The 14463-nt window shown below is 42.3% G+C and overlaps 1 protein-coding gene across 4 annotated transcripts in view; it reads left to right on the top strand.

Moving 5' to 3' along the window:
* The window catches only part of dnajc5ga (DnaJ (Hsp40) homolog, subfamily C, member 5 gamma a), a 71582-nt gene that overhangs the window by 44198 nt on the left and 12921 nt on the right, over positions 1-14463 (top strand). For 3 of the 4 annotated variants that reach the window (XM_084314734.1, XM_084314732.1, XM_084314733.1), the window contains exon 4: positions 3069-3225. In XM_084314734.1, the coding sequence (XP_084170860.1) occupies positions 3069-3225 (157 nt within the window). Of the gene's footprint in view, positions 1-3068; positions 3226-12018; positions 12145-14463 lie in introns of those variants that run through there. The other variant, XM_084314735.1, reaches the window with a different exon arrangement.

Below are 14463 nucleotides of genomic sequence, written 5' to 3'. Positions count from 1 at the left end.
TGTCCCAGTAGCCTTTTTTATTTTACATGCCTATATTAAACATTTAATGTTTTCAGAACTGTGCAAAAAAAAGAAGAAAAAAAATATCAAGTGTCCCATTTCACTTGTTATATTTCCACATTTTAGTGTTCTTCAGCTCTTTTTTTTCCTCATTCAGTGTGAGAAATCCAGTCTCTGTTGAGCTTTAACAAGTCCATCAAAGTCAGGTTGCATGTCTGAGGTGGAGATGCGAAGCACAGCTGCCAGATGTTCATCAGTGAGAGAGGATCTGTACCTGGACTTGGTAAACGTCATGACTGAGAATGTCTGTTCACATATAGGTGGATCCAAAGAGAACCAACATCTTCTGAGCATGTCTCATGTTTGGAAAGTTCTCCTCCTTGAGAGCAGAGTAGAACTCTAGCAGTGATGCTGACTTAAAGTGCTCTTTCAGTAGTGAATCAGACTGCAGGTCAATGAGTTCAAGCTGAACATCAGTGGATGCACTATCAACACTGCAGGTAAAGGGAGAGGAAACCAGCTGCATTTCATCCTCAACCTTTTTAAAATCTTAAACGCCTTGAAAATTCATCATGCAGTGCTCCCAACATGGATGAGTACCTGTGCTGGTGATCAGCTGATGGTTTGACTTCTTTCAGGGTTTTCATGTGTTTGAGATTGTTGCTGCCTAGTTGCCTTGAAATTAATTGCAACTTTGTCATGAAGGCTTTCACATGGCTATGCATTTCATGAGCAAAAATGCCCTTGCCCTGCAGTTGTGTGTTCAGTAGGGATGGGTACCGTTCACATTTGAACCGATACGGTACCGGTACCTGTGAATCGATACCGGTACCCAACAGTACCTTTTTTTTCTGTACTTTAGTCTCTAAAAATTTAATCTACCTACCTCAGTTGTGAAAAAAGAAATCCAAACTTCAAATAACCACACTTTCGACCGTTTTCGGCTTGCCCCGACTGCTTTGTTGTTGAATCAAGTCAAATCCTAGGTAAGCGTATATTGTGCGTGTGAACGTTGACATCATGTAATCTTTCGCGGGCCGGTCAGAATACGGCCCGCGGGCCGTACAATGCCCAGGTCTGTTCTATATTATAGCTATGGATACAATACTATGGCCCATTTGACATCACCTATCTATCGTTCAATATGTGAAAAAGAATACATTTTCTCCATCCATACGTTCCTGTGTTATACCGTGGTGATAACATGGTTTTAGAGCGGTCTAGGGTAATTCCCGAAATGCGGAGTTATAGCCGTATACATCAATTCCACTATAGACGTTGCCATTTCTTGCCTGTACATGCTATTATTCCGAAATCATTCCCCATGTTAACCCAGAGTCCGTGTGCCTGTAATGAATAGAAATATCGAATAAAAGAAATAACGATCAAATAACGTATATATATACGTGGTTGACGTTCAACGGTCGTCGGCCAAACGCATATATAATCGTTTTTTTGGCGGCCATTGAGTTAAGGGTACAGCCCTACTAAGGACACAGCCCTACTAAGGACACAGCCCTACTAAGGACACATCCCTACTAAGGGTACAGCCCTACTAAGGGTACATCCCTACTAAGGACACATCCCTACTAAGGACACATCCCTACTAAGGGTACATCCCTACTAAGGGTACAGCCCTACTAAGGACACATCCCTACTAAGGGTACAGCCCTACTAAGGGTACATCCCTACTAAGGGTACATCCCTACTAAGGACACATACCTACTAAGGACACATCCCTACTAAGGGTACATCCCTACTAAGGGTACATCCCTACTAAGGACACATCCCTACTAAGGGTACAGCCCTACTAAGGGTACAGCCCTACTAAGGGTACAGCCCTACTAAGGACACATCCCTACTAAGGACACATCCCTACTAAGGACACAGCCCTACTAAGGACACATCCCTACTAAGGACACAGCCCTACTAAGGACACATCCCTACTAAGGGTACATCCCTACTAAGGACACATCCCTACTAAGGACACATCCCTACTAAGGGTACAGCCCTACTAAGGACTAGGGGTGAGAATCACCAGTTTCATCACGATACGATACGATATCGATTCTTTGGACAACGATACGATATTTTCCGATATCACAAAGTCTGCCACGATACGATTCGATTCAGGTGCCTGCGATCGATATGAGACGATATTATATGCCCATTTAACACAATCAGTAACATTTAAATCAACAACAAAAAAAGGCAATGGAAATATCATTTGACATTTTTATTTTTGATCTCTTCCAGACATTTAAATGAAAAACAATCTATTGTTTTTAATACAAATAGACCTCCTGTTCACTGTTTTTGGTTCGTTTTTCATTTTTTTTCGATATTAATATCCTATCACAGCGCTGTATTTTGGCTGGAAAAGGCATATTGGGAGACAGAAGGTGCAGTACCGGCCAGATCCTGTTAGTGGGGCTATCTCGAGAATGCAGTAACCCCCCCTCCTTCCCAGTCCCTAGTGGACCTCTGCTGTTCTCTCTATCAGCTTAGCTTAGTTAGCTCACGCTAACGCAACGTTAATTTCGGTATTTAACGCAACGTGGGCATAAAGGAATGGCGAGGATGGAAAGCATGTTGGATGCATTTGACCCCTTGTGGGGAAAAAAACAACAGGCACTTATTTCGGGCAAAATAGGCGGACTCTGAAGCAATGCTGTCTAACGTCTACACATGCTGAGCTGCGCTGATCTACTGCTGTTGTTGCAGCCGGGCGGATATGCTCACAAGGGGATTTTCAAAATAAGAGTATCGCAATATGAATCGATCTTTTTACGTTGCATCGATCCTATTTGATAATTGATAATAGATCGATATATCGATCTGGATCGATGTATCGTCCCACCCCTACTAAGGACACATCCCTACTAAGGCCACAAATCACTGCAGCTATTCACCTTATTTAGTCCCGCCCACCTTTGCCGTTGTAATTCTAAAACGTTAAAAAAAAAAGAACTTTTTTATATCGGCAAACACATCTGCCGATACAGATATTATGTAAATAGTTGGGATCTCTAATGAAAACGTTGTTTGCTCTGTGTGTGTTTCCACAGAGCCTGGTTCTGTGCTGTACATTGTTCTCCTGCTGCTGCTGTTGCTGCTGCTGCTGTTTCTGCTGTGGGAAGTGTAAGCCCCCGGAGGACGAAGAGAACTACCAGTATGTAGATCCTGAAGACCTGGAGGCTCAGATCAGAGCTGAACAGGATGCAGGTGAGACATGGGGGGGGGGGGGGTCTGGGGATGTCCCATTATGTATACAGTCAGGTGACACAACCCCACCCATCTCGTAGATTCAAACAGATTATATTAATACATAATAATTTGTCAAATGTTCTTTGACCAAGACGTGTGATAAGAGGGTGTGGTGCTCACTGGTGTGGTGACAGGAAGGCTGTCTGGCTGTGTGTGTGATGTTGAGGAGACCAGGTGGGGTTGTGTATTCTGTGCCTCCCTTCATTCCTTTGTTCTCAGCCCCCTTTAACCCTGTCCTCTTTCCTCTCATCCTCTCATCTTCTTTTTCCTCTTTAGACTAATATTTATTATGGAGTGTTGTATATTTGTACGGGGTAGACTAATATTTAGTATGGAGTGTTGTATATTTGTACAGGGTAGACTAATATTTAGTATGGAGTGTTGTATATTTGTACAGGGTAGACTAATATTTAGTATAGAGTGTTGTATATTTGTACGGGGTAGACTAATATTTAGTATGGAGTATTGTATATTTGTACGGGGTAGACTAATATTTAGTATGGAGTATTGTATATTTGTACAGGGTAGACTTGGGCTCCTTTTCTCTTCTCTCTTTCTTCTTCAACCTCCTATCTCCTCTCCATCCCTCTCTCTCTTCATCCTCCTCTCTTTCTCTCCATCCTTTCTCTAGCTCTTTCTCTCTTCATCCTACTCCCCTTTTCTCTTTCTCTCTCCAGTCTTCATCCTACTCTTTCTCTTCATCCTCTATCTCTCTTCATCCTCCTATCTCCATCCTCCTCTCCCTTTTTCTCTTATCTCTTTATCCTCTCTCCTCATCCTCCTCTCTCTTTTTCATCGTATCTCGTGGCGCAGGGTTAGAAAAAAAAAAAAAATCCCAGGGCATTTTCTGCCCCCCTTAATTGATTTTCGGGTTTTTTTTTTCTTTTTCGGGGGCACAGAATTTTTATGATTTAACATAAAGATTATAAAACATTGTCGATTTTTTTTTTTTTTTTACAGTCTTTGTCCCTATGTTTGATAACGTAATGTTAAAGGTGACATGCATTATAAATGGCTTTTTTCAGTGTCTAGCATTGTATTATAGTAATAGTAGTTAGTATCAATGTGTCTGTGTCTCTAAATACCATATTGACGGATTGCTCTCATTCAGCTCAGACCATTTCCTGCTCGATTTAATTAGGTCATTCTGATTTGACTCGCATCGTGACGTAACGAGGCGAGGATGGACCGGATAGTGATCCTATTAGCGCTGTGGTTGTAGCACGCATAGTGAACCCGACACTTCATCAAACGGGGTTTGACAGAGAGCGAGAGAGAGGGAGAAACGGATACACCCTCGCGACAAAGCATGCATACACACACGTGCGTCGCGCTGTCGTCTCTCTGTCTCTCTCTCTCCCCCTCTATCTCGATTCGGGAGCATAACTAACGCCCCGTCTATGGCTGTAGCGCACAGTGCAAGACTTCCTCAAATGGGAGAGGGAGAGAGAGAAGGAGAAGGGGACCTGCTAATCTCACACATGCAGCTTTGTTTACACAGTGCTCCGTGTCTATCTCTCTCGCTCTCTTGCTCTCTCGCTGTCACTGTCACTCAAAGTGCTTATCGGCGGAGCCAGGCCAACATAGCCTGAAATTCAAAGTGAGAAAAATGGGGCTTTTGAGTACTTGATTAGAAATATAAAACAATCAGTTTTTTTTTTATAAAACCTTACAGAGGTGTTCCATAGACTCACAGGAATTGTGTAAAGTTGCCCAAATAGTGCTATGAATAGCAATGCATGTCCCCTTTAACACTTTCCGTGCCACGCCTCTGTGTCCTATTTACCCTATTGAATGCCACCGCTCTATTCAATGACGGAGCACTCGCATTTGTGAACGCATAAACTATATCTTAAATTGTGGCTATGTGTCTAATACGACCGTCGCTTATCAATGACTTGTTTGCAGTTAACATTGTCGAAACGGATTGTTTTTTAATCGGTTCATTTCCGTTTTATACCATTTTGAAAAATGCTGTTTTTTTTAAACTTTCAGGAGAAAAAAATTATGCTGCAGGAATCGCGCTTTACTGTAATACACAAAAGTCATTTTTCGGCCTATTTATGAATCGTTTTCAAATAAACGCTAGATTATCGATAGTATATGTGTACTTATGCACGCTATAGAAGCGGGCTGAAAAATCCATTATCTTATTTCCTGATCAGCTACACACACTCACAGCCACATACACACATAGGGGACACGTTGATATATAGGTGAAAACAGCTCTGATTATCCCAATACTGGTAAAATAGATTCCTTACCTCAGATCAGATGTTCTCCAAAAAGATTATTCCAATTCCTGATCACCATTCCAAATATCGATCGCGTTTATTGATCCAATGCTGGGTGGTCAAAAGACATATTCCATGCTGTTCTGGTGGTGGGCAATGACTTGGATAGTCTCCGGTTACTTGCCTGACAAGTAAAATGTGGATTCCGGACTCTGTTTTCCACATGCGTTTCATTCAGTGCAATCCAATGGGGTGCAGTACCATCCGGAGAGACGATAGGGGGCGGTATTTTCCCTGTTCGAACTCAGACAGATCCCCACTGGTAACGTGAGGCTAGATTGATGAAAAATGAATGGAAATAACGATTAAAAACGAGATGTCTCGTCGGCTGGCACTCAAAGTGTTCATGTCTCCATATATAGGGCTCTACGCTAACTTTTTTGTGCTCCTAAATAATTTTTTTATAAATAAAATCTAAATAAATATTTAGGTGCACACAACGAAATTTAGGAGCACAGTGAAAACTGTTCAAGTAACAGAGTTTATTAACAAACTATTTATTACATGCATATTATACTGTGCGTGTGCATAGGGCCAAACATCTGTGCAAATGGCACATACCACCAAAATCACACATTGGCCCATGCCTACTAGACGCAAAGGATATCGGTTGTCAAGCTGCTTTTGTATGTTGTAGTGTTGTCACGATACCAACATTTTGACTTTGATACAGATAGGAAAGGCAATGGAATATATTATTAGATGACAGAACATGGACAATTCTTTATACAATTATTTAATTCATTATAATTGAAATGCTATTGAATTATAGTTAATACAATTATTCTGTTACAGCTACAACTGAGCTATAATTTATACGTATAGCTAGCTACTGTCCATCAATGTCTTCCTTTTGAATGAAATAGGTTCAGGAGAGATGGATGTATAGGGAGAGGGAGAGAGAGCGAGACACACACACAGATATTCTCAGCCCCCCTTTCCTCTGAGCATTCCCATTGATGGCTTACTATGTGCGTGTGCAAACGGGAACGGGACACATCTGTGCAATAGCACACACCACCAAAGTCACTGGCTGGCCCACAGTGTGCGTGTATGTGCGTGTGCTAACTTCGCTAACGTTATCCGCCTCAGTAAAATTAGCTGCCTCGCCGGATTCCTCTTTCTCCTCGTCTCTCTTTTGCTCAAAATAAAAATGAATGGGCTTCATGGCTGGCTGAATTTTTAGCGTTGTCTGATTCTGAATGTATAATAATAATAATAATAATTAATTTAATTTATATAGCGCTTCTCAATAACCCGAAGTCGCTGACAGTAGTCGGGAGCAGGGGTACAAACAAAGAAACGAAAGCAAATAAACAAAAACAAAACAACAAAGAAACAAAAACAAAAGGAACATGAGACCATGGGGGGAACGGGGGAGACAGCCTGATGGCACAAAAAAAAGACTGGAGACATATCAATCAGGTTGGAGGGGAGGGGGGAGTTTAGGGGTGAGGGGGGTTGAAGGCAAGGGAGAACAGGTGGGTTTTGAGGCGATCTTTGAAGGTGGAGAGTGTAGGGGAGTCTCTGATGGACTGGGGGAGGGAGTTCCAGAGTCGGGGTGCAGTGCGAGAGAAGGCCCGATCTCCGAAGTTTTTAAGCTTGGATGTCGGGACAGTGAGGGAGGCAGTGGAGGAGGACCGGAGGGAACGGGTGGGGCGGTAGGGGAGAAGGAGATCAGTCAGGTAGGGGGGGGCCAGGCTGTGGAGGGCTTTGAAGGTGAGGAGTAGTGTTTTAAAGTTAATGCAGTGTTTGATCGGGAGCCAGTGGAGGGAGTGGAGGACAGGAGTGATGTGTTCGCGGGACCGGGTGTTAGTGAGGAGGCGGGCGGCTGAATTTTGGACCATTTGCAGTTTATGGAGGGAGCGGGAGGTGATACCAGTGAGGAGGGAGTTGCAGTAGTCCAGGCGGGAGGAGATGAAGGCGTGAATGAGGGATTCAGCAGCGGGGGGGGGGAGGCAGTGATGGATTTTTGCGATGTTGCGGCGCCTGGGGGCGAAATTAAAGCCCGCCGCCCGCCAGGGGCGCTCAGTTTTTACCTTTGGCGCTTGCCACTGAGAGCCCTGCCCGCCGTGTGGCGTGTGGACGTGTAGTTCATAACTATACTCTTATTTTGAAAATCTGTGCGGGTCTCATTTCCGGCCCAAGCGCAGCTAGAGTCATAATATCGATGGCTCCGGCAGTTAGCAGCATTCGGTTCGTATGATATTCTTATTTTGAAAAAAAACGTGGCAACGAGTCATATCCGCCCTGCAGCGGGATACTATTGGCTTCTGCTCGTATCAACACAGAGCGGCCCGCAGCTCTAGTGCCAGCCCACTGCTAAAGTTAAGCTCTCAGAATGGTAGCAGCTCGCCTGCAGCATCTAGTGCTAACGTTAAGCTCTCAGAATGATAGCAGCTCGCCCGCAGCTCTAGTGCTAACGTTAAGCTCTCAGAATGGTAGCAGTCTGCTCTAGTCTAGATCGGACCTCCATGAGCTGCATAATACCTCCGTTCCCTCGTTAGCTAGCTCGCGTTAGCTAGCTCACTTAGATCGATCTGTCCCAGTAAACTAAATTGTCTTAACGTTATCTACCGGGCTAGCAGTAGCTACAGATAGCTCCTGATATCAATGTCTTATAACATTGATTGAATGCGTATTCTAGCTGAGGGCATGTTGAATGTGATTTGACAAAATAACCGTAACGTTAAAAAATAGGGTCCAGCTGCATCGCCGGAGAATCCTTGCATGCTGAATGTAGGGTCTAGCTGAATATAGGGTCTAGCTGCAGGGCGGGAGAATCCTTGCTGGAGCTGGAGGCTACTCAAGTATACACACAGACAGTGGAGCTGTTTGCAGATAGCAAGCATTTTGACTTATTGCGTGGTGGCGATGTCTCGCAGATAATACAACTACAAGTATGATTATATAATATATATTTTATTTAAAAAAAAAAATTTATATAAAATATATATATATATTTTTTTAATCAAAAAAGTTTTGGCAGGTAAGAAATATGCTTGGCGGGTAGACTCTTCCCATCTAGAAATTAACGGGGGCTTGGGGCAAAATGCCCTAGAAAATTTACCAAATGCCCTCGAAAATCAACTGATTTTCGAGGGCATTTGGTAAATTTTCTAGGGCATTTTGCCCCAAGCCCCCGTTAATTTCTAACCCTGTCGTGGCGCTCCTCAGCAGATGTCACTGTTTCAGCCTGAGTGGGCGCTGTCACTTCCTCTCAGAGAGGAGGAGCAGGGTGGAGAGAGATGATGGAGTGAGCGGAGAGGTTGGAGAGAAAGATGGAGGGAGGAGAGATGATGGGGAAAGGAGTGGAGAGAGGGATGGAGGGAGGAGAGATAGATGTAGGGATGAGAGAGATGGAGGGAACACTGCCTGGAAGCAGCAGAGCACAGATGGCGCTGGAGCAGCCAGAACTGTGTGTGTGCATGCATTCAGTATACACATATGAGTGCACACAAGCAATTATGTACCTAGTATCTCTCTTTTCTCACAAAACTCACAAAATTGCTGGGGACACTGGGAACTATTCCCCTACTAATTTAACCCCCCCCCCCCCCCCCCCCCCCCCCCCGTTAACATCTGATTTAGGTTTTACTTGTAGGCGAACATGAGACAATCAAACGAATGTGTTAGCTGGCTGCTGTCATTGCAAACAGCTAGATATTTTCGAGTTGCACCAGGCTAACATTATTTCCAGGAACAAAAGCCTTCATTCCGAAAGTTACATCGTTGATGCTTGAAATGTCTTGAGCTTCCACGTTAACATATGGTTTTGTTTTTACGAACGTCAAATGCGATAATCAAACAAGTGAGCTAGCTGTTAACAGACTGTTATACTACCTGGCTAGCTAGCGAGCGAGCGAGCTGTACCCAACATGCCATTCAGTGGTGTAACCGTTAATAGGTGCTGGTAAAAACATGGGACAAAACTATATTCTCAAACAATTTTATCATTTAATGGCTTATTAGAAAATCTCTTCCACAGGAGGTTTAAAGACCCAATCTGTCGTTTATTTTATTTGCAAATAGAGCATACACATCCACTCTAGTAATCAGGCGCAGGACAAACCGAGAATCAATATCACAATTAAAGGGGAATACCACCAATTTCAAGAATGTATGTTCTTTACCTTTTTAGGAGAGAGTGGTGTGTGTTCACAAATATTGACTGAACTGTCTTAGGCACAGGAAGAACATAATATGTAAATGGGTGACATTCCCCTTTAACCAGTTATCTATCTGCAAAAATGGGGCTGAACCACTTATAGCACATGCATGAGTCTGGTCTCTTTTGAAAGGAAACATTCTGAACTTTTCTGAATAATCACTCTGATTGCTAATGTAATAGAGTTACAGAGGTTTTTGAACACACTGAAAATAAAGGTTTTGTTTACTCACGTCTTTGTTTTCTTGTTGTCTGATGTCTGTTTTTGAGTTCCAGCTGAGAGGTAGGAGCTGGAAAACATAACTGTTCCATAGCCTGAAGTCTTATCTAGTACAGGTCCAAAGTTGATAACAATCCCACAGAAAATTTGTGTTTTACAGATGTTTTTGTAATGTTCGTATCGGTAATAATTCGTCCAAAATGACCGACCGCTCAATTCATTTCGACGGGCGAGTGAGGAATTCTCAAAACAAACAACTTCCCTGTCTTCTTCTGTCCCTTTAGTGTAGGAATCGGCCATCGCGTAAGTACCTACCGTTAGCTCCAGAATTTCATTGGCTACAAAAAAAGTCAATAAAGTCAATAATTCTCACTGTCAGAGGTGACTGGTCCGGTTAGGGCAGGGGTCAGCAACCTTTACTATCAAAAGAGCCACTTTTCCCCCGTCCCACAAAATAAAATGCTCAGGGAGCCGAACAACGTATTTACCCTTAAAATGAAGATAACGCAGTGTATAACGTTTTATATATCCCCAAGCATACCCCACATTTAGCATAAAACGCCTGACAATTGCATACCCAAAGTAATTTGCGATTTATTATACTTTATACTTATAGCACACAGTTTGTTGCATTAATGGGATTATAAAGCAACAAAAAGAATTTTTTTTACTTTTTAATTGCTGTTTTTACCTGTTATAACAAAGGAAAACCTCAAACTCTTATGAAGAGGAGAAAAAATACTCGCTGTGTATACCTATTTTTTTTATAAAACACAGAAGAGGAGACAAAACACTGGTGTCTGTAGACCGACTTTGAAATAAAACCCTGAACTATTCAGGTATATTTGAGTCCTTCCCTTTGTGGAACATTTATAAAATAAAAAGTAAATTTTTCATTGTTCGCAAATTTCACACCACATATCAGGCATACAGGTAAGCATTTTGTTGACTAAATATCTTAGTTGATGAAATATTTTTTCATTTCAGTGTCACAGTATGACACCGATCTCCAAAATAAGATTTTTTTTATTTATAATTTTTTTTTGGCCAGGGAGCCGCAGCTGATTGGCTAAAGAGCCGCATGCGGCCTCGAGGCCGCAGGTTGCCGACCCCTGGGTTAGGGCGTGGTCACTTGTCCAAAACCGACGCTCGTTGGTTGTTCGGCCTTGTAACCCGAGATTGGAAGCACGTAATAGGTCAAGTAGGGTGTCAATCAAACGTCGGACATTTTAGCTTTCCAATGATGTTGTTATGGGCAAAAATACAGTGCTAGGCAGACAGACGAGGGCAAAGTGCCGGGACGTCCGATGTTTAAGAGGTTAATGGAGTCCAGACACTGTAAAACTACTGTAGTTTCCACTGTTAAACCATTCAACCTTTATTTGAACTCAAAAGGGCACTGAGATTTCCCTAATTTACAATGACGTTGAGTAAGTTCCCACTGTTAACTTCTTTTTTACTGTGTTCATTGAGAGATCATTGTGATCTTCATCAGGACACATCCTGAATGTTGATCTCTCAATAAACACTGGGAACGAGTTCAACAGTGTTCAGAGTAACTTTATTAATGTTGACGTCAGATGTACGGCTGCCCCTGCTTCTTTAGTTAATCAATTTAATTGGAGGATTTGGTCGTAGTCAACCAAGACTTAACAAGACTTCAGTTAGTCAACCAAGACTTAGTTAGTCAACCAAGACTTCACAAGACTTCAGTTAGTCAACCAAGACTTCAGTTAGTCAACCAAGACTTAGTTAGTCAACCAAGACTTCACAAGACTTCAGTTAGTCAACCAAGACTTAGTTAGTCAAAGCATTATTTATACTTTTTTTCCCATGCAGATACGAGATATATTCTGAAAAATGATGAGCACATTTCTTGTAAGCACTAGATTGAAAATGATGAGCACATTTCTTGTAAGCACTAGATTTGAAATGATGAGAACATATCTGGTAAGCACTAGATTTAGAGATCCTTCTGCATGACTGCGTGTGGCAATGGAGTCAATGAAAGACAGACTATGGTGGTAGAAGTTCACCAGAATCTGAGGAGACAAATGGGCTTTCCTCAGGAAGAAGCGATGCTGGTGAGCTTTCTTGACCAGGGTTGAGGTGTTGAGGCCCCAAGTGAGGTCCTTGGCGATGTGGACACCCAGAAACTGGAGACACGTTCAACCTCCATCCTGTTGATATGGACGGGGTCTTCCTGAAGTCCACAATGAGCTCCTTGGTGTTGAGCGCCAGGTTGTTGTCTGCTCACCACGCCACAAGGTGCTGGATCTCATCCTTCCCTCCCTTTTGTTGACGACAGCATCACTAGCCTCTCTGGTGTTTAGTTTAAGGAGAGACTTGTTCATATTCACACATTTAAACTGAGTTGTACAGTATTATGGGATTATTTTCAGGATTTCCCCTTTTTTTAAGAGTGATGCCACCAGTTTAGAGGCCATCAGTCATTTCCACATGGGCCTATTTAAAGATGGTTACTAATGCATTAGATCCAAATTAATGACAGTCATTAGAGAGCAAGGACTACAATGGAAACAAGCTCTAGGACTTTATTGTGTTTTATCCTTTTGATCAATATTCTTTGTATTGTATTGCACAATCCTTGTTTTATTGCTTCAATAAAGATGTCAATCAATAAAAATAAAGAAAATCTGGTATCTCCGAGGGCCAATCTGAATAAACCCATTGTAATCCGCAGCAGTAATCTTAGAGTAACAATTTAGAGCTGTAGTGTTTAGTTTTTTCTTGATTTTATTTCCGTATGCACATCCTTGTGCCTCTGTAACCTTCTGCGCCAAAGCACGGGCTGATCCACCCTATATTTTGTGAGATATTATGCACACAAACACACATAGGCTCTGCCTACCTGTTGCTGTCAACGCTCAATATGAGGCCTAAAGAGCCGTCACTATTGGTGAAGCAAGCCATCATTAGGCTGGAAAATCTAATCAAAGAGATAGCAAAATCATTAGGTGTGGCCAAATCAACTGTTTGGTACATTCTTAAAGAAACAATGCACTGTTGAGCTCAGCAACACCAAAAGACCCAGAAGAGCACTGTGGTGGATGACAGAAGAATTATTTCCCTGGTGAAGAAAAACTATTGTCATCTCAAAAGTGCATCTCTCCGAGATTGTGCGGATAATGATATAAAGCATAGAATCTTGAAATATCTAGATTGGTTGTTTTCTCTGGACTGCATTTAATCCGCTGTATCTATCTATTCATCATAATCTATCTGTTTGTCACTATAGCCAATGGAAATGCTAGAAATGGTCACGTGGACTGGGAGAACCAATGGAAAATTCCTATCGTTTCTCAATAGTCCAGTGCACTCCGCGTGAATACCAAACCAAGCCGCATTTCTCGGAGACGCTCTCTGATTGGCCGACGCCTGTTTCTAAACTGGTTAAGCTTAGGCACTCTTCGAAGTTGGTTAAGGTTAGAGTTTGTCTTAGAGCGTGACGGCAAGTTCTTTCGACGGTTAAGCTTAGGCACTCTTTCGAAGTTGGTTAAGGTTAGAGTTTGTCTTAGAGCATGGCGATAGAACGCCAGGTAGTTTGCAGGCTGTTTGACGTGGAAATGGGAAAAAGACACAGCTCGTCACGGATTGGGCAAACGCGTCAGTGGCCAATCGGAGAGCGTCTCCGAGAAATGCGGCTTGGTTTGGTATACACGCGTGCACTCCACACAACGGGCTGTCAGATAGACTCATTGGTTGCGCGTAATGTAGAATAGACTGATAGAGAGAGGCGCTTGTCTCTGGTTTTATAATAAAAAGACAAAGGTATAATCTTCAGTGCAAACATGTAGGTCTTTTACAGTTTTTACAGCTCGTTTATTTTGATCCATTCTCTGCCTCTGCCACAAATGCATGTCTTAGTTATACGTCTTGGGTCTGTCACAAGAGTTAAAGAGTTAAATTGGCCCAAGGCCAAACTTAATTGCCGACCCCTGCACTATAGCGTGCCACGGACATATGTGCTCTAATGTACACCCATTCTAGTTTTGTACTGCATTGCGCTATGCAAAGCACCTCTGCTGCTGAAATGTGAATGTTAGATTAGATATAAATTGTGTATACAATCCCTACAGTGTGACAAATGTCAATGTTGCCATTTACAAAGGTAATTTCAACACTACAGCTCTTAATGTTTTCAATGAGGTCAAGTGGCATCTACTGTACCTTCCTATCATGTCAAAGTAGTACGAGTTCTGTTTACATACACACTACAACATCAATAATGGGTTCTGTTTACATACACACTACAACATCAATAATGGGTTCTGTTTACATACACACTACAACATCAATAATGGGTTCTGTTTACATACACACTACAACCTCGGTAGTATGAATTCTGTTTACATACACACACTACAATGTCAAAGTGAAGTAGGACAGTTTTCATGCAGTGGAGGAGTGCTCAAATAAATTATTCTGTAGAAATATGGGGAAACCTTTATTGCTGCACCATGGTAATAAGTCTTAGTAATAAGATACCAAAT

Source organism: Notolepis coatsorum (genome assembly GCF_963971535.1).
Source record: "Notolepis coatsorum genome assembly, chromosome: 5".
NCBI lineage: Eukaryota > Metazoa > Chordata > Actinopteri > Aulopiformes > Paralepididae > Notolepis > Notolepis coatsorum.
Note: the sequence above shows the minus strand (reverse complement) of the source record. Positions and strands in the feature narration are given on the sequence as shown.